The following is a 24,304-nucleotide window of genomic DNA, read 5'->3' on the forward strand; positions in this document are numbered from 1 at the left end:
CTTTTTGAATTCATAAAAGCGAGCTTGTTGGAGCTTATCTCGATGTCCTGTGAAATTAGATAAACGTCGACGAGGGAGAAAAAGATGAAGAGAGAGGTAGTGTTACTCTTATATGTCAAAGATGCTTCCTTTTAGGTGGCCATCAAAGGCTTGGTGCTGAAACTTATCTTAATATATAATAGAATAGAATGTTTATTGTTGTTCTCAGTTGGGTTGCAATTTTTGTTCTCTCTTAATACTACAAAAGAAAAAGAAGAATACTGTGGAAGATTTGAAATTTTTGAGAGCAGAGAGAATAGAGTTTAAAGAGTAGATTTTGGTATGTGGGTTAGTTAATCTTAATCCTATGTGAGCTGGATCCACTCTCCCAGGAGTGACCCACTTTGAATAAAATATTTCGATAACCCAATGAACAACGAGCCCCTAAATAACTGAGAAATCCCAGCTCCAACTAGGAAAACAGGGTTCTTCAACCGTTCTGCTCCAATCTCTAAGAGCTGTATATAAAAAAATTTCTCTTTCAAAAACCCTTTTTTCTTATTCTTTCTCTGATTTCAGTTAAACCCCAGATGGATTTTCTTAATTTTCCCACTTTTTGAGTCCAAAGTTAAGTGGGAAATGCAGCTTTCTCAATTTTGGGTGTTTTTCTTGCTTTTGTTTGTTTGAGATTTGGGGTATTCAAGGGTAAATCTGAATCAAGTTGAGGGATCGATGTCTACGGCCAGTTCCAGTTCTGTAAGGAAAGCTGGTGAAGCTGTTCCCGACCAGTTTCCAGCCGGCCTTCGTGTTTTGGTTGTGGATGATGATCCAACTTGTCTTATGATCTTGGAGAAGATGCTTCGTATTTGCCGCTATGATGGTAAACTTTTCAATTCCAAGTTATGTATTTCTTGTTTCTTGGTCATGGAATCTCTCAAATCTGTGTTATTCACTTTGTTTTTGAAGTACCCAAATGCAAAATTGATAGTTTATTGGAGTCTCTGAGTGAAATTACTGTCATTTCTTTTATCATTTGTTCTGCTTTTTTTTTTTTTTTTTCTTGAGTTTCAATTTTGGATGTGAGAGTTTATTGTGTACATGAGATTTGGACACAGGGTTTGGTTTAGTTTTCAACCACCCCCCTCCCCCCACTCTCTCTCTCTCTCAAGATTTTATTGATTTAAGATCGTGAGTTTCTTTGAAGTTTATGAGTTTACTCTAATTTTGACTCGTTTGCATATGCTATCTCTCTTTTGAGTTGCCCATATTTGAATTAGGAAATGCGTCTATCGTTTGGTTAGCCGTCTTTATCCAGAAGTTGTGTTGTCATGTAAATGGTAAACCATTAATGGACAAGCTGTATTGTTTTTGGGTGTTTCAGTAACAAATTGTAGTCGAGCAGAGGACGCGCTCTCTCTACTCAGGCAGAACAAAAATGGGTTCGATATTGTTTTGAGTGATGTCCACATGCCAGACATGGATGGATTCAAACTTCTGGAATACATTGGATTGGAAATGGACCTGCCTGTAATTAGTAAGGAATACATTTTGTTGAATTTCGAGTTCATAATACTGAATGATGTAGCTTGATGAACTGGTTTCTAATGATGGGACTTTGTGTAGTGATGTCGGTGGATGATGGGAAAAACGTTGTCATGAAGGGAGTGACTCATGGTGCTTGTGACTATTTAATAAAACCTGTTCGAATGGAAGCGCTGAAGAACATATGGCAGCATGTTGTTCGCAAGCGGAAGAATGAATGGAAGGACTTGGAGCAAACTTGTGTTGACGATGTAGATCGGCAGCAAAAAACAAATGAAGATGCAGATTATTCATCATCTGCTAATGAAGGTAGTTGGAGGAACTCAAAGAGGAGAAAGGATGATGTAGAAGATCCGGAGGAGAGGGATGATTCATCAACCCTAAAGAAACCGAGGGTCGTTTGGTCTGTTGAGCTCCATCAACAGTTTGTGGCTGCTGTTAATCAACTAGGAATTGATAGTATGGATCCTTCTCTCATCTTCTCTTGCACTCTACTGTTTCATTTATGTTTGAATGTATGTCTGTAGAGAAAATTGTAAACGATTTCTAGGGAGTTAGGGAATATTTCAAACTTGAAACTATTTTGCTCTATCAACCCTCGCTTTGTCTTCTGGGTTGAAATACTGATAAAAAATCATGGCATCATTGACTCCATTGATGAAATTCGATATTTGGCTTTATGAACTTTTAATTGAGTTTTAGCATATGATTTTAGGTTTTTTGAGTTTAAGCATACATTTTTATAATTTCTTTTAAATTTGTGGTAAGCCGTTTCTTACCTTTGTAAAATACAATCTATAATTACAGAGGCTGTTCCCAAGAAGATTCTGGAGTTGATGAATGTCCCTGGACTCACTAGAGAAAATGTTGCCAGCCACCTTCAGGTAAGGATCAACCTAGAATTGTGTTCATTTTCAAGACTGCTTGTCTATCCTATTTCTGTAGCTTCTCTCCACACGACACTTTCTCATGAGATTCTTAGTAACACTGCACCTTTAATGTATAGAAATACCGCTTGTATCTGAGAAGGCTAAGTGGAATCACACAACACCAGAGTAATTTAAACAACACATTCATGAGTGCCCAAGATGCATTTGGCCCGCCACTGAACGGCCTTGATCTACAAACTCTTGCTGCTGCTGGTCAACTCCAGCCACAAAGCCTTGCTACACTTCAAGCAGCTGGATTTGGTAGGTCTACAGCAAAATCTGGGATGCCTATGCCTCTTGTGGATCAAAGGAACCACATTTTTAGCTTTGAAAATCCAAAGTTGAGATTCGGTGATGGGCAGCAGCCACATTTGAATGGTAGTAAACCAATGAATCTACTTCATGGAATTCCGACAACTATGGAGCCAAAACAACTTGCTAATCTCCAGCATTCGGCACAATCTCATGGGAACATGACAATGCAAGTTAGCATCCAAGGAGGCCAATCTAGCTCTCAACTAATGCAGACACCTCAACCACAAGCTCGAGCGCAGATCCTTAACGAAAGTACCACAACTAGTGTAACAAGGCTTCCACAAACAATGCAGCCCTCAATTTTGCCTAATGGGACTACTAGTGCAGTTTTAGCAAGGACTGAATTTGGCAATAACAACAGAGGTGGAGGATACAATCTAGTTTCACCAGCTTCAACAATGTTAAATTTCCCTTTGAACCAAACTGCAGAATTGCCTGGTAACAGTTTTCCTCTTCAAAGTACCCCAGGAATGTCAAGCATCGTACCAAAGGGAAGATTTCCAGACGATGTTAACTCGGACATTAAAGGATCTGAAGGTTTTGGGCCAAGCTACGACATGTTTAGGGATCTTCATCCCCAGAAACCCCATGATTGGGACTTGCAGCATGTAGGCGTGACCTTTGATACATCTCAAGGTAGTCTCGACATTCCACCCTCTGCTTTTTCTCACCAAGGGTATGCCTCTAGCCAACAAAATGGACAAAACAGGAACACGTCTACAGCAGGCAAGGCCATGTTCTTGTTGGAAGAAGGAAGTGACAATGGGAATGCACAAAGTATGGGGCAACAACTCAACCCTATTTTCGTTGATGGTTCAGTGAGAGTTAAATCTGAAAGAGCTTCTGATATTAGCAGTCAAACAGACCTTTTCTCTGAACCCTTTGGTCAGGAGGACCTAATGAGTTCACTTTTTAAGCAGGTTAGATTGCAGTACCTTCTTTGTATTTCCTTCACCCCTACCCCGGATTCCACGGTGATGAAATTCGGTAAGCTTAATGTAGTTGTTACTAATATTATGGTAAATATTTTATTTGACAGCAACAAGGAAGCATAGCAACAGCTGAAAGCGAATTGGAATGGTTGTTTCATCATAATACTCCTGTTTAGAATATTGCTTTAGCTTGGCAGTCAGAGTATGCCCATTGCTTAAATTTGGTAAGAGAAGCATGTGGTTTAGATGAGGATGGACCTTTCAATTCAGCAGACAGACCATTTAGACAGATCACTCTAGCTGTAATATTCTGAAGCACATTTAGCACTAAAGCATACTATGCAAATTGCATATGTGCAAGATTCTTTCGACTGATTCCACAGAGAGACTAACTCAAGTCTATTTGTGGAACTGGCCATTACTGCGGTGCTCTTGACGCATGGAATCGAGATTTTTGACGCAATTGCAGGTTTTAGGAACCCTCCCCTTTATGACTCCAATAACCTACTGAAATAATACTCTTTCTATGTTCAAAGCAATTGCAGCTCACTTTCATGTACATATTCTGTTAGATGGTACAAGAAACAATCCTAGAAATACTCGGTTATCCCGTTTGTATTCCTAAAATTTTGAGATTGTCGTTAATACGTCGTTGCCGTTTATATTTTTGTCTTTTTAGTTTCAGCCATTTCTCTAGATATATAGGCTCTATTTTCAGATCAAGATGGTGATTCTCATGTTGAAGAACTTTCTGCATAATGTGAAAGCATATGATGGATAGGTTATTTTATCCTATGGATTCTGTATAAGAGTATTTAAGTTCAAGCTGGTAAATAGTATATGATATGTAATGTAAGGCATCTTTGTTTGGATGTTTTGTTGATGGACAAGAAAATGAAGTTGTCATTTTTTTTTTTAATATTCATTTGAACTGAAACTGATTCAAGTCTTAAAATTTGATATACTCATCATCTTTTTTAATATTCACAAACTAATAAAAAATTTGAAAGTTCACACAAATTCAGCTTTATGTTCAATTAATTAATTGTAAAAGTTGGTCAATATGACCAAAAAAAAAAAAAAAAATTGAACACAAAATTAAAATTTTTAAAAAAAATTGAAGTAAAAAAAAAAATCAAAATTTAGAGTCATTAAATACTTTTTAAAGTTCAATGATCCTAAAAATTAGGGATTAAATTAAGTTCAACCAAATCTTTTCTTCCCCACATATTGTCAAAAAGGAAGAGAGAAAAACTTCAATTTCCACTTTTGTTCCTTCGTATTCTTATATCGTATTTAATCTTTGTACACCAATTTTCAAAACTGATACCAAGTCCATAGATGTGGCTGAAAATATATGTGATCCTATACATTTCCTCCTTAGTAACTATTTATTTCATTAAAATTAATTATATAAACACTTTCTTCCCCTTTTAAATATTTTGTTTTGCTATCTATTCTTTTGCAATTATTGGAAAAAGCAAAAAAAAAAATTGAAAACTAAAATAAAAATTAATGAAAAATACTTATCATACTAAAATTGTCCAATAAATTAATTTACTATAGGGCAAATTCTTCTTTCTCTTTGAATTTTATTTGATGTGAATGATGAAAGAGAGGAGAAAAAATTGGTATATCTTGAGATGCACCAAAATACTATCCTTTTGGATAAGAATTCGACTATCTTACTTGAGAAAGATAAAAAAAACGAGATAAAATATTCTTAATTTCAAAAATGAAAAACAAATTATTATGGAAGGGACCTGAGATTTGATTAAAAGTGAGTTCTGTGCATAAATACAGAACTTTTCTGTGCCAAAGGAACAAGTATTGATGATAAACACAAGAAGAAAAGAAGTAGGTGTACCATTTATAATAACAAAGATTACAAAACTTCAAAACAGTGTTTTTAACTACTAAAAGTCATTTTAGAACCAATCACATACACACCCCTTTCTCCATCATATTGTAGCAGATCAAAGAATACAAGCCATGAGAGCTGGCTGAGCAATGATGCATTTTAAACCACAGATTTCTTGATTTACTTTCATTTTCAATTTCATGTAGCTTCTTCTTGTGTAGGGTGATAGCAATAAAATCTACCATCTCAGTCAAGGCTCTGAAAATATATATCATCATCTTCAATCCCTCAAAAGAATAAAAAAATGAACAGCAGCTACAACACAATCTCCTCATCCTTCCTTTCTCATTCCCCTTCCTGACTATTGTTGAATGAACATGAACACAAGTACTAGCATTAGGATGCTTGGAATGAACGAAGCTAAGTTCTTTCGGCTGTTGTTGGCTGGGAACATTTTCGGAACCAAGCACTCCTCCCCATTGAAGAACACTTTTGTGGGGAACCCATCTCCTGCGGCCATGTTAAGGCCTTGTATGTTCTTCTTTGTAAATGAGATCACAGATTGCTGTTTTCCAGGTACTCGTGGATCCTTCACTGGGTTCGGCCCGTCTGTTTCTCCCACAAGATAGTTAAGTCCAGGATGACCCTGCATAAAGATGGTATTGTTCAAACCATCCAATTCCAAGGTGGTTGCATTGAATGAGTACATTGCCTGGAAACCAGGTGCTGCTTTGTTCATCTGAACTGCAGCAAACCAATCTGCAAAATTCACTTCGCCCCAGTTGAAGAGAGTGATCCTTGCACTCCATCCATCTCTATAATCAGTATACAGATGCCAATTGATGCTGACACCGCAGTTATCCGCACAAGGCATCGGGTTAGGAGATGGGTAATGTTTAAGACCAGCCCAAGCAACAGCCATGGCAGTCCTATTCTCAAAAGGAACAAGAAGGGCTTCAGGTGGGAGGAGCATTGCAGGGGAGGTTGCATTACATGTACGAGCTGAGTTTTGTGAGCATCCACATGCGCACGTTCTGCACGGGATGACGGAATCATTGTAGTAAGATGAAAACGAAACACAGCACTTTGGTGTGTCATCCTTGGCATGTGTTATATTGCAAACAACCTGCCAACTGGCTACTGCAGTCGAATTCAGTGGTAGACCGCTCGAATCAGGGAATTCACTAGGACTTACTCTCACTGGCTGGCCACATTTATATGTGGGGTTAAGAATGCCACTGATCTGCCAATTCTGAGGTGGTGTAATCTGGGATCTGTTAAGATCCGGTGGCATTTTAAACACTTGCATCTGAAATGCAGAAATTGACTTGCTCGCGTCCATATGAGATGGCAAAATTGTCCCGTTTCGACAGCAGAAAGGGATCAACCCAAGAGTGGTATCGTTGGCCTTGGTTGGAGGTAAATCAACGATAGTTGGCCTTCTTTCACAACTTAATACATTGGAAAAGTCTAAATCCCGATAATAAGTGCCTTGTCTACCAAAAATGCAGTCGGTAGAATCAACAACCGAAGGATAAGCCCCTTTCATTGAAAAGATAAACTCATCCCTCATCCAATCCCAGTTCAATTTCCAATAGTCAAGACGTCCAAGAGGATTATGGTTAGAAATTGTAACTTGCGCCCAGTAGCTTGAATCATATGTCCTTGTTACATCATACATGATCGTTAGATCACCCTTTTGACGAGGCAAGAACTCTTGAGTTGTGATATTTGTTTTCACGCGTTTATCGGGTATGCAACAGACGTGCATCTCACTCTTTCCTGAAATTTTGAGAAATGAAATTCAAGCTCAAACTCAAACCCAGTTCAAGAAATTTCAGGCAGAATCAAAATCGAAACAAAGCTTCCAAAAAACCCGCAAGAAAAGAAGCCCCACCAACAGCTAATCGAACTCCCAATCACAAACAAACTCAATGTAAAGCTAAGCAAGACCCAGATTGCAAAAATTACAACTAATCAGAAACTACAGAAAATTTCAATGGATCACCAGAATCGAGCCTTGTAGAAACAAAATTACAAACGCGTTAAGAGCAGAAAGAAACCCAGATTTGTAAATCTTCCAATAACTAAGAAACTGATCAGAAACTGCAGAAGATTTAGGATAATCGCTAGAAGCCAGTAAAAACCCAGATTGTAAGATTATTCAACTCCTTAAGAAACGGCTAAAAATTAGGGATAAATCACCAGAAGCTAAAGAGATAGAGAGGGTACCTTGTAGAGTTGGCTTGGGGCAGAGATATCCATCATTGGCAAGGGAAATATTGGAAGGCATCGGACTACTCGGAGGGGCAACCCCAAATTGGGTCCCAAGTAACTTGACTTGGACTTGCATCTGAGTGATATCCCCAGCAGTTTGAATGGCCGTCTTCAAGTCGGTCATCGGAAAACCAGCGAAGACAGTCCCATTCCCAACATTACCAGGGAAGGAATTACCATCGGCAAGGACAGCACCGGAGGCGGAGACCAAGAACTCATCGTGTTGAAAGCCCACAAAAACCTTCCAAGACTTGAGCTCCGTAAGGCCGTTGTTGAGAACGGTTAGAGTAGACTCAAATCGGTAGGGCTGACGAGCGAGATCGGTGCTATTTGGGGGAAGCTTGGTACCTTGATCGAAAGAGTAAGACAAGAAGATATGATTGCAGGAAGCGGCGGCGGGAGGTGGAGCTTGGTCAGTTGGCTGAGAAATGGAAAAGGGTATGGATGATGTAAAGAAGAGGAAGAAGATGAGATGGGGGAAAGCCATAATTTTTGGGGAAATTGGGAGTATGTGGGTTTTGAAATTTGAAAAGAAATATAGAGAGAAAACGCGTAGATTTGAGAGAGAAAGTGAGAAACAGCGAGAGAAATGGTGGAAAAGAATGAAAATTCAAAGCACGTCGTTGATGTATATGAGAATTGAAAAATGAAGATTTTGGGGGAAGAAAGAAGCAATACTTTGTGTATTATTTAAAAGAAGAATGGCCGTCTATGAGTTTGAGATGTTCAAAAGGACTTTGGCCAAAACCAAAAGGCATGAACTGGTGGGGAGACTATCCGTTGATTCATTTTGATTTTCTTTCTTTTGTTAATTTACATTTGGGGAATATGACGTAAGGAAAATTATTTATTACATACAAAGTGAAGTGGAACGTTGTTCAAAATGAAGGAAGCCACGCACGCACCTTTAATTTGAATCATTTTAGAGCCCATTTTCTAACAAACTTCTTCACACCCATATACAAATTCACACTCATAATTTTATAGTTCTTCCACACAACCCGCCTATATAAACTTTTTAAGCTCCTCTCAAGTATTTTACTCAAACTCGACTCTTTCCACGCTTTAGAATTGAATCGCACAGCGTAGATGAAATAAGAGCTTCAAGAGAACAACAATGAAAACTTAGTAAGTTACGGAGGATTAAAAATAATGAAAGTCGGTATTGTAATTTTACAAAGTATTTTTAAAAAGAAAAAGATGATCAAATATTTTAGACATTTAAATCTTACACATATTCAACTCCTAGAATTGAGTCTTTGAATATGCTTGTACAAGTTTTTTTACAATTGATTTATGCTCATTTCAATTTAAATCCAAAGACAAGGTAGATGAAATGTGTACCACCTAACCAAATCATTGTTATTGTTACCTATTTTAATAAAGTTGTATTTTGGTATTGTCTTCCCCTAAATTTGATGAGTTCAATCTTTTGAAAAACAAAAAGTCAAAATTTTAGGTAAAGATGCAACTAAGTCCATAAATTACATCATAGTTTTTTTTTTTTTTTTTAATCTATTATTTGATTTGGTCTCCACATGTCCCTAAGTAAATTTTGTTAATAATCCCAAGTGATTGGAAGTAGAAAGGGTTTTAGTGTATATAAATAATGAAAATAACATTTTACATATTTCAAAAAACCAAACTATATGTATGCTACAGATTTAAAATGGGTTCTACTATTTGCTTCTAACATAAAATTATATTGAATGTAACCTTAAGTATAATTGTTCAAGTTAGTAGTTCAATTTTGTTTGCATCATAGAGCATAGAGCATAGAACATGACTTGTTTAATTCGAGTTATAATAGATCTAATTTTTTGTTTATATTTTCATATTTAAAATTTTAAAATACACAAAATTGAATAAAAACAGTGTTGGGGGAAATGAAAGAAAAGCCCAAAATGGCAATTGTAGCCCAATGAGGAAATGAACATCGGGGCCACACTTTGGGTACATTTGCTATCTTTTGTGGAACTATGGCTTAAAGTAAGAATACTAACTCACAATAATTTAACCCAAGAAAAGAAAACATTGTAATGTATTGTATGATTATGAAATAAAATAAAAACCACAAAACTCAATTTTGGGTTTAATAAATTTTGGAAATATATTCACGCATTTTGTTATTTTGTTTTCTTTCGTAAAAGTTATTATTATCTAATCAATTATAGTAAGAAAAAAAATTAAATTTAAAAGACTAAATTTAAGATTTATCGAAAGTAAACTAACTAAAATTAAAACTGAACAAATTTTAAAGTTTTTGAAACACAATAATATTTTGAGATAAATATTGTTGAAAGTTACATGAACCAAATTCAAAAGAAAATAATAATGAAATAAAACAAACAAGATAATTCCATGAGATTTTAAAAATAAATCTTTTTATTAAAAAATAATTTCCTATTTAAATGAATATAGTTAATTGAATGGAGTTATGTTAGTTATTAAAACTATAAATTCACTTTGATAAATTAAGAATTTGGTTGTAATTTACATGTATTCCTTTTCTCAAAATTTATTATATTCTACTAGAAAATGTTTTAAATTAGGTTTATAGTTTTACAAAAAAAAAAAATTACCCAAATTTCAACAACAAATGTAAGTTTTTAAAAATCTATTTATTAGACTTTTCAAGTTTTTACTTGTTTTCGAAAATATACATGTAATTAGTAGATAACAAGACAAATAAATGAATAGATTAAATGTGTTTATACATTTAATTTTTTAAAAAATCCAAATTATAAATTCTCTTATTTTTGTTATTTTTGAAATTTAGCTACAAATTGAACCAAAAGTATTTGATAAAAATTAAAAACCAAAAGAATCACTCAACAAGATTTAATCATCATAAAACTAATATTTATAAGTTTTAATTGTTTGAAAGTGTTTTATTTAACCATGAATGTTATTATGAATGTTATTATGCAATTGAAGCATTAACTATAGAAATTGTGATGATAAAACAAATTGGTTTGTCCCATCAAACTCCTTTTTAAAAGCATACAAAATTACAGATCAAGTTGGTGACTTGGGACCTAACTTGTCTTTTTTGTGCCCTAATTTCTTAATCATATTATTCCTTTAACATCCAACTAAACCTTTTCTTCTCTTCCACAAATTATAATCACAAAAACCAACAAAAGTAAACATAAATAATAACTAAATTCTCTTTGTTAATGATTCTCTTTTTCTTATTTTGAAAACAACCAAGTTTTTTCTACTCTCAAATAACAAAGGGTTGAGAACTAGTTTTTAGGGCAGTGAACCTTTTTGTAGAGTTAGATGGGAACAGGCAAGCTTTTACCATAAATAATTACTTTTATTAAAAAAAAAGAACAAAATAACAAAAGTTAGAAAATGATTAATACAACACCATATTACCAATCAGGACTATTGATTTATTGTCGTTCATGATAGATAGATTTTAAGTCATTTTGTTATATTTGAGTACCAACAAAAAAGATGTTCTTTATTGGTGTAGAATCTTAGTTAGTCTAGATTTTATGTACAACTTATATAGCCTTTTCTCTTGCTTTTCTTTTCAAAAGTTGTTGGATTATTATTTTTTCTTTGGTTGCAATGTTGTACTAGTCTTGCAAGAGTGAAGTGGATGGTGATAAAAGAAGAAAAGGGAAGGAAAAAGGAAAATGGGCAGTATTGCCAACATAGAGAGGTACACTAATTGTAGGAGAAGAAAGTTATAGACACGTCTTAGACTATGCCATTGTGTTTGTGGTTCTTCTTTTGGGTCTAAAGTGTTCTTAAAATTCCCCCAATAATTCAATTATTATAAGACTTGTGTGTGCCTTTTTCTTTCCATTTTTCTTTCTTCCCATTACCAAAATGATATCAATCCAAACAAAAACAAAAATGGACGTTAATAACAAAATCTTAACCAATATACATAAATTACTTTATATCACAGTATTTCTCAAAAATATTTACAAATATAGCAAAATATCAAATTTATGTGATATATTATTATCTAGATAATACACTATTTTTTTTTCTGTTGTGGTCCATCGCACATAGACAATAACACTTTGTTATATTTTAAAAGTATTTTGTCGAGACATTTTTAAATATAGCAAAAAAAAAAGATTGAAATTATTTACAAATATTGCAAAATCTACCTAATACATCCTAAATAACTAAAAAAAATAAAAAGCAAAAGAAATGATTTTTATTATTTTACTTTAATTCAAATAAATATATGTTACAATAATTGACATATTTTTTTTTTAGTTTTGGAAATAAGTTGAAGTCTGTAGCACTAAAAAAATGTCAAGAAAATAGAGTTAAAAAGAAAAGTTTGTAGGTATGTGACTTTTGAGATTTGAACTTTTTATAAAAATGAATTTTTTTCAGTTCATATAAAAGTGAGTTTGAAATATAGATAGGAAAAAAAGAAGTGGTTTGAAGGAAAAGCAGTTTTTATAAGCATTTTTAGCATTTAAATAGAATTCATCACAAAGGTAAGTCTATAAATTAGAGATGGTGTGTGTGGAAGCAACTCTTCTCTACATTTAAATACTCTAATTTATGAAACATAGCGAAGGACGTTAATAATTACTATTTCACTTTATATTTATATATAATGAAAAAGAAAATTGAAAGAAGGGGTTGGAACCCACGTGGAAGTTGCGTGTTCCTTACGCGGCCTAATAGAGTGAAGAACAATAATACCAAATAATGAATGTCTAATATATATTTGGACATTTTTCTTAGAAGGACATTTATAATGTGTAAAAACTCATCCACCAAATAATTTTGACAATCAAAATGAGTGATACCAATGATTTAATTCTTTTGTATAGTTTTCAAATAATATGTTTTAATTATGATTAGATGAATATTCTGAAATTTAGTGATAATAACAATATTTTAAGTAAGTTTTATTGGTTTTTTGAGGTTCAAGTGGAAGTTCTCTTTCCTATATAAGAAAATGGTTTTGGTATCATGATAAATTATAGTAATTAATAGTTTTAAAAAACTCCAAATTCAGAGTTAGTTAAAAGCATGTGTTTAATTCAGTTAAATTATGTTTAAATTAGTCTAATCAAAGGTTTAAATAAAAAATGTAAAATAACTTAATGTAGGTTAACACATATTCCTTTTATAATTCAACTGATAAATGATACATGAATTAAAATATATACAAATTCCAAATTGAATGGATTTGAAATACTTTTTAAGTGTTTGATTTTTTTTTATATATATAAAAAAGTCATTTTGTTATAAAAAGAAAATAAAGAAGAAGAAAAATAGAGTATCCTCAAAATAGCTTTTGAGGTATATTTTAAGCAATTTTCATAAAAAATATTAAATAACTTTTTTTATAAACATTATTTTAAATTTTATTGTTTGTTTATGGTTGAAAATATAAAGATTTTAAAATTCAAAATGATTCAAATTCTGTTTTTATTTAAATTTTCCAGATCAAATGGTCGAATTTTGCAAAGTTTGATAAAATCTATTGATAATTGATCTCATCATATTTTAATTTTCAATTAACACATTCATATATTAACTTTATGTTTTTTTTTTCAATTAGCATCAAACCAATAAAATTCAAATACTTCATTTCATAACTTTCTCGCTCTAAATAAAATAAATATTTTAAAATCATCAATCCAAACAAATATTATTTTCAATTTTTAAAATTCAGAATTTGTAAACTATAATTTTTATTAATCTTTTGGACATGTGGGACGTTGCCCTTGAACATACCACATGGACTTTTTTTTTAATTTTATTTAAGTTGATGGTGGAGTTGAATTTTAGCAAATAGGTCTAAATACCAATTTAGCATTTGAATGGTATATATATGCAAGTACTATTCAATAAATGAGATTTACAAATATTATATACTTGTATCGGTTAACTACTCATTCTAAATTTTAACGGATTTAGACAATATTTCAATGATCAAGAAATCAAAGTTTAAAATTCAATTACAAATTTTGTCAACAAATTTGTTGAGTTTCATCTATGAGCTTTTAGAAAAATGTATAATATACATTTTCGTATTGATTTAGCGTTGAATAAAATGATGGCATATTAGAAATGAATGTGATGTTTGATAAAAATTATAATAGAAGTGTAATTTTTTAAAGTATTGATGTTATATAATAGATATAGACATTTAAGCTTCAAAAATTCATTAGACAGCAAAGGGGAATCATAAAAGAGTAAATATGAAATTGAAGAAGAAAAAAATGTAGGAATTAGGTGATGCATTATGCACTTATATGGTAAGTGGTAACTATGACGAATGTGTCCCACCTCTACAAGAAAGCAAAAACAAAAAGGTAAGATCCAAATAGTTGCCCAAGATTACTTGAATCATCCATGCTTTTTTAAAGTAAATATAGGATCATATTCATTTTCATTTTAAACTTTTTTTTCTAAAAAAAAACATATACTTTTTTAGGAATGCTTTCACAGATACCAAAATTATATATTATATTTATAAATCGTAATAAAATTTTACTTTCTTATCACTCATACGTCTCGGATGAACCAAATTAACATTTATTAGTGTTTATTACTAACCGTTTGATAATTATTTTATTTTAATTTTTCTTGAAACTATTTCTACATTCAATTTTCTTTATTTGTTATTTATATTCTATAAATAGTTTTAGAAAAAACAAACTAAAATTTGAAAACTAAAATGAAAAGTAATTTTCTTTTTGGAATTTGTCTAAGAATTTAACCGTTGTAATTAAAAAATGTGCAAATCATAGTACGACATGGAAAATAAATAGACATAATTTTTTTTTAAAAAAAAAAGTCAAATGGAGTTGTAGAAAACACACTCTTAATTATTGTTGTAATATATGTTGTATCACGTATTAATAACAGAAAGAATAACTATAGAAACGCATAACATGACACAACATTTATAGATAGGGTTTTTAACCAAATTGAAAAAAATCATTTTATAAATATTGAAAAGCATCACAACTATATAACTTATCAATAATGAAGTATTTTGAATCATATGTTTTCTTCAAGATAAACGTTTAGTCTCCCCCTAAATCATTGACACGTGAACAAAGAATTTGATCTAGACTCCCTTTAGATCATATGCTTCATGCTTCACCATTGTGTCATCGGTGTGCATACTGCCCTTGTGAGAGACTCTCCAAAGTAATTTTTAACTTTAGGCTCTCCCTCACTTGCACGAATCTTCTCAAACAAAGTGTTCAACACCACACACCACATGCAAAAGACTTTCTCAACACATAATTTTGTTGCATATTTGTCAACACTTTTGTCTTCAACCACATCAATATCACACCCGACCACAAGCCTGTATCTTTTAGGTCACACGTCGTAACAAAACAAAAGCCAAGTTTCATATATTTATTAATAAATATTAACCAAATCTCAAGAGCCAACTTATTATAAGAAATTAAGCTTCAATCTTACCTTCAATAAAATAAACTAGTCAATCTCAGTAAGTAACAGAGGCTAATGTGATGGATGTGAATAATGGTTTTATTTTATTTGGATACAAAATAAGAGTGAGATTATAAAGAAAGTAAAAAATGAAGAAAACGTGGAAAGAAGAAAATGAAATATTATAATTTATAAAGATAGGAAGAAAGAAAGAGTTGAGAAATAAATAATGAGTAGAAGAAAATGATTATAACAAATAAAAAAGAAAGAAATAGGAAATAAGAAAACGAACAATTTAAAGAAGTTTTAACATTAATTCATAAATATCCCTTTAGAAATATATTTATAAATTTCATAATACAAAATAATATGCATAAGAAATACACGTGACAATTTCTAATTAAAATAAAGAAATAAATAAATGAAAGGAAATTGAATTTAATAGCAAAAAGGATATATAGATTTTCACACGAAGATTCCTCTAATTTCACTCCACTTTACCTTCTTAACTAAACGTGTCGGTTTCAGACTCTCCTTTTCACCCTTATACTTCCATTTTTTCCTACTTTAACCCCAATTGTTTCTCTTTATTCATAAACAACCCCTTCCAATTAAAAACCAATCCCACTGTTTCTAAAAAACCACATACCTTCACTTCACTTCACTAATCTCCTTTGTAATTCCATTTCCCACCCTCTCTCTTCCCCCCACAATGGAAACTCCCATTCCTCTCCAATTTCTCATCTCTCTCACCGCGCTTCTCCTCCTTTTTCCCTCCGGAATTTCATCTCTTCCGGTCTTCCACCCCCGCTCCTCCGCCGGTGCTAAGTACCAAATTGAATGCACAATGTGCTCTGCTTGTGACAATCCTTGCGCTCAGTATCTATCTCCCCCACCTCCTCCACCGTCTCCTCCTCCCCCCGTCAACTGTCCGCCCCCGCCTTCTCCTCCCAGCTCCGGCACCTACGACTACTACTCTCCCCCCCCACCAGCTCAACCCTCTTACACATACTCCTCCCCGCCGCCGCCGGGTGGAATCATCGGACCCGGGGGGTACTACCAGCCCCCGCCGTATAGTAATTACCCAGCTCCCCCGCCTCCCAATCCCATTGTCCCATACTTCCCATTTTTTTACCATACTCCACCGCCGGGCTCTTCCGCCGCCGTCCCCCGTTTGACGAATTCCTTGCCTTGCTCTGTTCTTACCGTTGCCCTGTTTTCCTTTTTACTTGCTTTGTTTTAAATGCAAATAACAGCAGACAGAAACTTGCAATAATGGCGGATTTTGCAGATCTGGGAAATTGATGGAGCTAAATGAGAAAGAGAAATTGAGAAAAAAGAAAAAGGGTTTCGATCTTCGAAGAAGACGATGAGAAATTCACTTCAAGAATTTGCATTCTGTTGGGGTAAAGAAATTTTCTTTCTCATCCGGAAATTTCCTCTGAATCTCTTTCTTTTTACTTGACTCCATTGTTATTAGATTGATTTGTAATCTGCTGATTATATATAAATTGTATGTGTTTTTACTTGTATTCTTAACTCAATTCCTCAAAAAGCAAATCTGTATGTATCGAATATCTTCTTTATGTTTGTCATTTCAATTATATTTTTAAAGAACTGAATAACAGTGTTGGGACAGTGATTTTTTTATGTTCTTGATTTGTTCATCAATGGCGGATATGGGTCTAATCATTTTAGTTTGTAATTGTTGAAATTAATAAAGAAAAAAAAAAAAGAAACTTCTCGAAACATTATTGTTCATAATATCCTGTTCTCTTAGACAAAATTGTAATTCACAATCTCTTTATCTCAGTTTTTATATTTGAACAAAGCCTTGAATCATGGGTCCAACTTGATTTTCTTTTAATAAAACTTCAAAGCTGTTTGACTGTTTGTAAAAGTGGTACTGTTCTTTGTTTAATATGAAGATTCCACTTAATTACATAATAACTTTTAACATTTATAATGTTAATGCAACAATTTGTTCATTTAAATAGTTTCTTCAAAATGTTAATGGTATAGGAAGGTAGCCAAATAATACTTTTAAATAGTTTGTTTAAGACATTTGTCACGTAAAATTAGGACTGATTTCTACTCTCTCTCTCTCTCTCTTTCCCTTCTACATATAAATAATCGTTTGTTATTTTTTAATGTGTTTTGAATTAAATAAACCAGCATATGTTCGATTGAACAGGATCATATTTTTAAATGAATTGAAAATTACTTATATTATTTGAGTTGTGAGATTTAATTAAGCCTACTTTATGCAAAATCAATTCTGCAAGTAATTGATTTCTTGAGTAATATGTGCTTCTCTAACTAACTTTTGGAAACTACATCTATGACACGTGTTCATAGGTTTAGGCGTAATATTGGATTGTACAAATACTAATTAAGCTTTAGTTACATAATTTTATTTCTATAGTCAATCTTAGTATGTTAATACATTTTCAATACAACCAAATATCATAGGTTTGGATTTTCTACGTTCAACATAGTCATCAAATAGAAAAGAATGGTTACATGACACGGTCACTAGAGAAAAAAAAAAAAGAGTGAATGAGTTAGGATAAAAATGTGACAACAAAAAACTTTTGTTTTTCGTAGTTTTTCTTAAAGAAAGTGACAAAGAAGTGAATAGAATTAACTTCATAATTCAATTAAACTAAATGGGTTTGTAATATCTTTTTTATTCAAAAGAATTGAACACAAGCAAACCGACAGGAAGCTTAAGGGATTAATCTTTTAGATAAAAAGCATATCAACCCTATTTAATTATTTTTGTTTTTCCAATTAATTAAGAAATTAGAGAATTGTTTGATCAACCTTATTTTAGCAAAAATAGTTTTTTTTTTTCTTTAAAAAAATCACACCGAGCTGTCACGAACAAAAATACACACACGAGAAAAATAAAATGAAAATGAAAAAAAAAGAAGAAGAAGAAGAAGAAGAAGAGTATTTTTTATTTCCATAATAATTGATAATCGCATGTGCAATTCCAACCAAAAAGCCAAAGGGTTTCTTTTTTGTATCAAAAAAGGGCAAAGCGAAAGAAAGTTACACCTTTCTTTGTCCAATTGCATTTTGATGGACCGAACTAAATCTCCACCGTCCACTTCATCTCACTGTATGAATTGCAACTTTTTTGGTATAATATAGGGAGAGAATTTGAAGTATAGATATCTTGATTCTTAACACGTATTATAACTATGGTGGTGGTGATTGCAATGAATCAAAACTGAGGTTACAAAAGTTAATAGGGTTTATGGAAGTATAGAGTTGTAAAATGAAAAAAAAAAAAAATGATTTGTAGAAATAAAGATAGTTAAGAAGAAAAGGGGCATTGAATGTAATTGTAAATGAGGAAGGGACAAGGACTATGGGTGGGGACAGGATTAGCTGGATCGCACGCATTGTAATGTGTGGTGGACCTTTTTTGAATCGGCATCCTATGAATTTTCTTTATTTATTAACTTTTTTTTTTAAGGAAAGAGAAAAATAGAAAGGTTAGTTTAGGTATTTTAAATTTTTAAAAATAAAAAATTCATGCAAACGTCAGCATCACCGGAGTTACAGCCTGGCAACCGGTATGGAGCGTTTTCCACTACCATTTGTCCGCCTCATCTCTTCTTTTTTCTCTAAATGTCAACCAACCCCTTCTAAATTATAAATATCAAACTTTTCTATCAACATAATAATATATATCTCTTTCCTTTTAATAATAGGTGCTTAATTAATTTTTTTTTATGCTCAACTCATTTTACTCAAACTATTATTAAAAGTAAAATGGTTCGATTTAACGTTTATGAGCTAAATTTTTTGAACGAATCCAATTTGTTCTTCGACGAATGCACGTTAGAAAAAACCAACTTCTTGCGATATAGTACTAAACTCAAAGTAATGTATAATCTTTATATGAAATAACGCAAAGTTTTATAAATTTTTTACCGAAATTAGTCTTGTGTTATACTAAGATGTCCATTGCCATTTGCAATAACTAATTTTAAAACAATGTTTTGGAATTAATTGAGTCTCCAATATTACTTGTTTGTGGGTTCATATTATTATTTATAAAATTACCTTTGCACCTCCGTTTAAAGATTTGTGTTATATATAACCATGTATTTAGTTATTTACATTCAATTAAGGTGTTACTAATTATATTATCTACTGTGGTATAGTTTTTATATGCATCATCTTATTAAACATTATTAATTACCATTTCACTTAGCCTTTGTGTGGTGTATAGTCACATTTGGGTGCCTCGTCTACTCTCTACTACACATAACAAATGAATTGCTATACATTTTAAACTATAAAGGATTAAATTGTTGTGTAAATAACTATCAACTTAAATATGTAGTGATTTTATAATTGTTGTACGTTAGGGTTAGATACCAAATTATTAGGTTGATAGGAAATACATAGATTTAAATTATTCAAATTGGCATTGGGTGTCATTGCATCACAAAATCTTATTAAATGACGATTACACTTTTTTCGTTTTCGTTTTCTTTTATAACAATCTATCACATGTCACCTTCTCCATTAATTCTATTCTTTCTCAATCTGTGGATTTTTATTTTGCTATGTGTATTGATTCTCATCTACAATATTGTAGTATTTTATTTGCAATCTCTTTCTTTACTCATATCTCTTCTCATTTGAACTATGAATCAAATGATTCAATATGCATCAAAATGGTCTTACAAGAGACAAACCCTTCGAATGACGGAAAATATTACAATCTAAAGAATTAAGTTATTATATTATAGTATTTTCTCACTAAAGTTCTAAAATTATGTAATTGATTAACATTTAATCACATCGTTAGTAATAATCACGTAGATATTATTAACTTTTACATTGCTTAATTATTTAATTAAGACATATATAACTTTAAGTTTAAGATTAAGAGGTGAGAAGTTTAAATAATCCATCTAAATGTTGTACTGTTAAACTAAAAATAAATACATAATAATAAATAAATTAAAGAAGAAGACGAAGAGAAAATGAGAATGAGAATGAAATATCAGAAGACATTTAATTGACTAAATTTCACCACTCTTTGATCCTTTCATGTTTCTAATCCTTCTTTTTTCTTTTCTTGGAACTAACTCAATCATCTCTCAAAATAAAACCCCTTAAGATTACATAAACCAACTGAGACAACCCATCAATAAAGTTCTGATGAAGATCCTTTTGATATGTTTAAGTGAAAGAAAAGAGAAGGTGTGATATTTGGACTCAATATTTAAATAGTTGGGCAGGATTTTGATTCAATATAAACAATATATATTCCTTTTGATTTTCCTTCTTGCTTTCATCTCAAACCAAAACCATAGCAGAAAAGAAACTGATGAGAAATATTTCATTTGCTTCATTATTGGACATACATTCGGCCTCATGATTCCAACCCAAAACTTTGTGTACTGCTTGGATGGTCACATGTTAAAACCATTCAAACCAACGGAAATCTGCGGTATGGGATTGAAGAACCTCTACTTCGACCTCTAGAAAAAACTTGCAGAGCTCTTTGATGCCTTTTCGGCCCACTTTCCTTTGGTTAATTTAGATGTACGAAGCTAGAGCAAAAATTCAAATTACTCTCATAGGTGTAGTTTGTCCATGTCTAAATTAGTACATGCTAAAGGTTGTTTATAATTAAGGCACAATAACCTTTGACTCTTTCTCTTGAGGTTATGTACTATACTCTCATAGGAATAGTATATTGGAATAGGTTTGGTCCTTGAGGTTCTTACAGAGTACAAGCTGGTGGCAAACTCGGGTCCGTTGGGTGACTAAAATTCAAGGACTCGACCTTTCTTTTTGAGTCGTGTGTGCAGCTACATGCACACTCTTATACTTCCTTTGAATTCGAGTTTTGTGTTGGATAACACTTCAACAATATGACTGATAGTTACCAAAAATAATTTATTGTTTCCTTTTTTTTCTTTTTCTTTTTCTTTTTCTGAATGTTTGTTTTTCAATTTCTGAGAAACAAACTACACTTAGTAATATAAAAACTTGTTCTCTTTTTCTTCCCTTCTTCCCTTTCCTTTCCTTAACTTTCATGGGTTATGTTCAATCACTTGAGTTCTCTTTTTTTTTCATTGATTTACCTTATTCCATTCAAATTTCTCATATTTTAAGTTTTTAGTCTAATTCCAAATTTCAAAAACTTAAATTGATTTTTGGTTGGATTTTCAAAAACATTGATAAAAGTAAGTGACAAGAAAATGAAAAGGGAACTTTCTCCTTAATATTTTATAAATTAACTTAATTTGATTTCTAAGGTTTTAATTTTTGCACTGTTCACGGTCAATAAATAAATAAACATTTAATTACAACGTCTCCCAAAAGCTAAAAACAAAAGTGAGATTAGCTTTTATAGTAATTGATACACTTCATCTTTAACGAAGGTTAAGTTGGATTCTAAAAAGTTAATGTCAATTACCGCTAAACTAAACTCACTTTCATAAAATATATTATATATTAATTTCAAAAGCTCATATATATCTATTTTTTGTATAATTTAGATTATACAAAATTCAAAATTTAAGTCACGGTATTTTAAATAAATTTTATTTAACATTAGTTATCAATATAAAAACAATTAAAAGGTTAAATCTTACTTTGATTTATACAATTAAATTATACAAATTTAATTAATTTATTACTAAATAATGTAACTAGGTATTCCAATTGAAAATTAAAAGTACTAAACACTATTTTACTTTCTTACTTGTACATAATTATTGATAAGTTTAGAGATATATAATATCTTCATTACATTTTTCTCTCTTTTTAAAAGAAAATAAAAATTTCCAAGAGAGGCGATCCTCTCTCTGAATGTTCTTATCTTTTAAGAAGATGTTTCAAATAATAATTAAGAAAAATTGTAAACTCTTAAAAACCATGGGTGGAATGAAATGTCTTTTATACATGGGCTCATGAACGTCTCAAGTTAACACTTCCAATATTCTAAAAAAAATGGATTGAAATTAGGATTGTAATGTTGATTTGACAAGAAGAGATAGATCCATACTAGTTAAAATAAATATAATCGATTCATATTCTTATACTTCTATTATTCCAAGTCCTAAAATTTTACGAAAATCAAAATACTGTATAGAGTATATAGAGATGATCATTGAATAAGTAGTAAATGTTGATAGCATATGTGTGTATATATATATTGCTTCAAATATTCTATAAGTTTTTTAGTGCTTACTTGGTTATTTCTTTCTTCCTATCTCGTAAGGGAAACTTTCTAGTTCACCACAACACACGTAATATGTAAAGCTAATTGGTACAACTCATGTCAACATATCAAGTTAATCGATTAGTTCATGAAGAAGCTCAATAAACATTGTAGACAAGAGTATCGTTGATTTAAATTAAAGCAATATACTAAAGGTCAAAATTTAAAGAGTCTATGCATATAAACGGTTGACGTGTACCCCTTTTTTAAAGTTAGAGGTTTAGATGCGAAAACGAGCTTTAACTTAGTAATTAATAACTAACATGAACTCTTTTTAAAGTTGGGGATTTGTTGTAATAAAAAAAAAAAAAACATTCGATTGTAAAGAGAAAAAATAATGTCAATCGAATCATACTTATTACGTGACTAATTATAATCAAATGTAATAATGTTACAATGTAAACAATTAATATATAACCATCTTTATCGAAGATTTAAGATTACATAAATGGCAATTCTATAAAGTCGCTCGAACAAAATTAGAAAAGGAAAAAATATTGTTTATGACATGATTCTTTTAACTCGGAAAACAAAAAAACAATATAGTTATAAAATTAGATTAAATTCAAAATGGAAACTTGTTTCTTATACTCAACTTTGATGATGATTGATTCTCATCAAAGTTTTGACTCTATTTTGGTACATATAAATTATAAACTTTGGATTAAAAAATGAATAATATTGTCATATTAATATATATTTCATATAGAAATGATGAAAGAAAGGGACAGTTATCCTAATGATAACTCTTTTGGAGCAAAATGATTGGATGCAAAAAATCCATACCCTTCTTCTCCACCCCATCTATCATTCCCACTCAACCTTTTGGATAACAATTCTTTTCATTTCCTCATAAAATCATATTTTTCCAAATCTTTTGTTTTCTTTTCTTTTATTTTTTCTTTTAAGTAAGACCCATTAATCATTAGTTTGTTCTTTGTTGTTTTGTTTTAACATTTTGTTATTGTTTATAATTAATTTTTTCTTCTCATTTTTGTGTTCCATCTTTTTTGAAATTCTGATAAATATAACTCCTGATTAATCAGATAGTTGAATGAAAGATGAGTCTATCTCATATTTCTTTTAACTTAAAAAGAATGACAGGAACTGAAAAGGTTATTTAATGCAAGACTTCATATACTAAATCAAAAGTTTTGGAACTTTACAAATCAAAATAAAGTAAGAAATCAAGTTTCAAGGCCAAAATAGGATTTAAATACTAATTAAGAATACAGGTGTTTAGTGTAATTTCAAATTTCCAAAATTAACAATAAAATCACAATTAATTTTCATCATAATTCAATTTCGTTATAGGGAAAATTCTCAGGTTGTTGTGGGTTCTTAAAAGAATCCTAGTATGAAAAATTGAGCTTTGACTTGATAAGATACTCTTCTCTTCACCAAATAATTGTATGAAAGGAGAAATATGTCCATTCAAAGTATGGACAAACATTGCCTCTCAATTGTAATTTATTAATTTGTCAATTCTTTATGAACTTCTATGTAAGGCTCAAATTTTTTGTGACATTTGACCGTCCAACAAAAAGAAAAATAAATTCTACTGTAAATCACTTCCACAAAACATATGTTTCAATCACCAAATATAACTAAAATGATAGAACATTACTACCTCTTTTAATAAATTATTATAAGTTCAAGCTCCTTTCCACTTCATTATTACAACCCTGTTTATGCCACCATATTACAACAAAACATGCACAAATTTCTTAGGAATCACAACACAAATCCCTAATTAACATGTTTGATTGAATTTGGAGATCATCGAGACACAAGA

General features: G+C 31.4%; 2 protein-coding genes across 2 annotated transcripts; one reads left to right on the top strand and one right to left on the bottom strand.

Annotated features, from left to right (window-relative positions):
* The first annotated feature begins 213 nt into the window (after positions 1 to 213).
* Positions 214 to 4,592, top strand: LOC101209013 (two-component response regulator ARR2). Its single transcript, XM_004134184.3, has 6 exons — positions 214 to 859; positions 1,361 to 1,513; positions 1,603 to 1,980; positions 2,329 to 2,405; positions 2,528 to 3,685; positions 3,805 to 4,592. Exons 1-6 carry the CDS (start codon positions 712 to 714, stop codon positions 3,871 to 3,873), a joined length of 1,983 nt encoding a protein of 660 aa, XP_004134232.1. The 5' UTR covers positions 214 to 711; the 3' UTR covers positions 3,874 to 4,592.
* A 942-nt stretch (positions 4,593 to 5,534) lies between these two features.
* Positions 5,535 to 8,590, bottom strand: LOC101209258 (COBRA-like protein 7). Its single transcript, XM_004134185.3, has 2 exons — positions 7,791 to 8,590; positions 5,535 to 7,340 (listed from the first exon to the last, which is right to left on the bottom strand). Exons 1-2 carry the CDS (start codon positions 8,320 to 8,322, stop codon positions 5,920 to 5,922), a joined length of 1,953 nt encoding a protein of 650 aa, XP_004134233.2. The 5' UTR covers positions 8,323 to 8,590; the 3' UTR covers positions 5,535 to 5,919.
* Between the last annotated feature and the right edge of the window lie 15,714 nt (positions 8,591 to 24,304).

This window comes from Cucumis sativus, chromosome 3, assembly GCF_000004075.3.
Source record: "Cucumis sativus cultivar 9930 chromosome 3, Cucumber_9930_V3, whole genome shotgun sequence".
NCBI classification, from domain to species: domain Eukaryota; kingdom Viridiplantae; phylum Streptophyta; class Magnoliopsida; order Cucurbitales; family Cucurbitaceae; genus Cucumis; species Cucumis sativus.

What these genes read in the sequence shown, in the direction of transcription:
- LOC101209013 (XM_004134184.3), top strand. Translation starts at nt 712, where the DNA reads ATGTCTACGGCCAGTTCCAGTTCTGTAAGGAAAGCTGGTGAAGCTGTT. An exon ending in AATGGACCTGCCTGTAATTA is followed by an intron (nt 1,514 to 1,602) that starts GTAAGGAATACA and finishes GACTTTGTGTAG; the next exon opens with TGATGTCGGTGGATGATGGG. An exon ending in ATGTTGCCAGCCACCTTCAG is followed by an intron (nt 2,406 to 2,527) that starts GTAAGGATCAAC and finishes TTTAATGTATAG; the next exon opens with AAATACCGCTTGTATCTGAG.
- LOC101209258 (XM_004134185.3), bottom strand. Translation starts at nt 8,322, where the DNA reads ATGGCTTTCCCCCATCTCATCTTCTTCCTCTTCTTTACATCATCCATA. An exon ending in CCCCAAGCCAACTCTACAAG is followed by an intron (nt 7,341 to 7,790) that starts GTACCCTCTCTA and finishes TCAAAATTTCAG; the next exon opens with GAAAGAGTGAGATGCACGTC.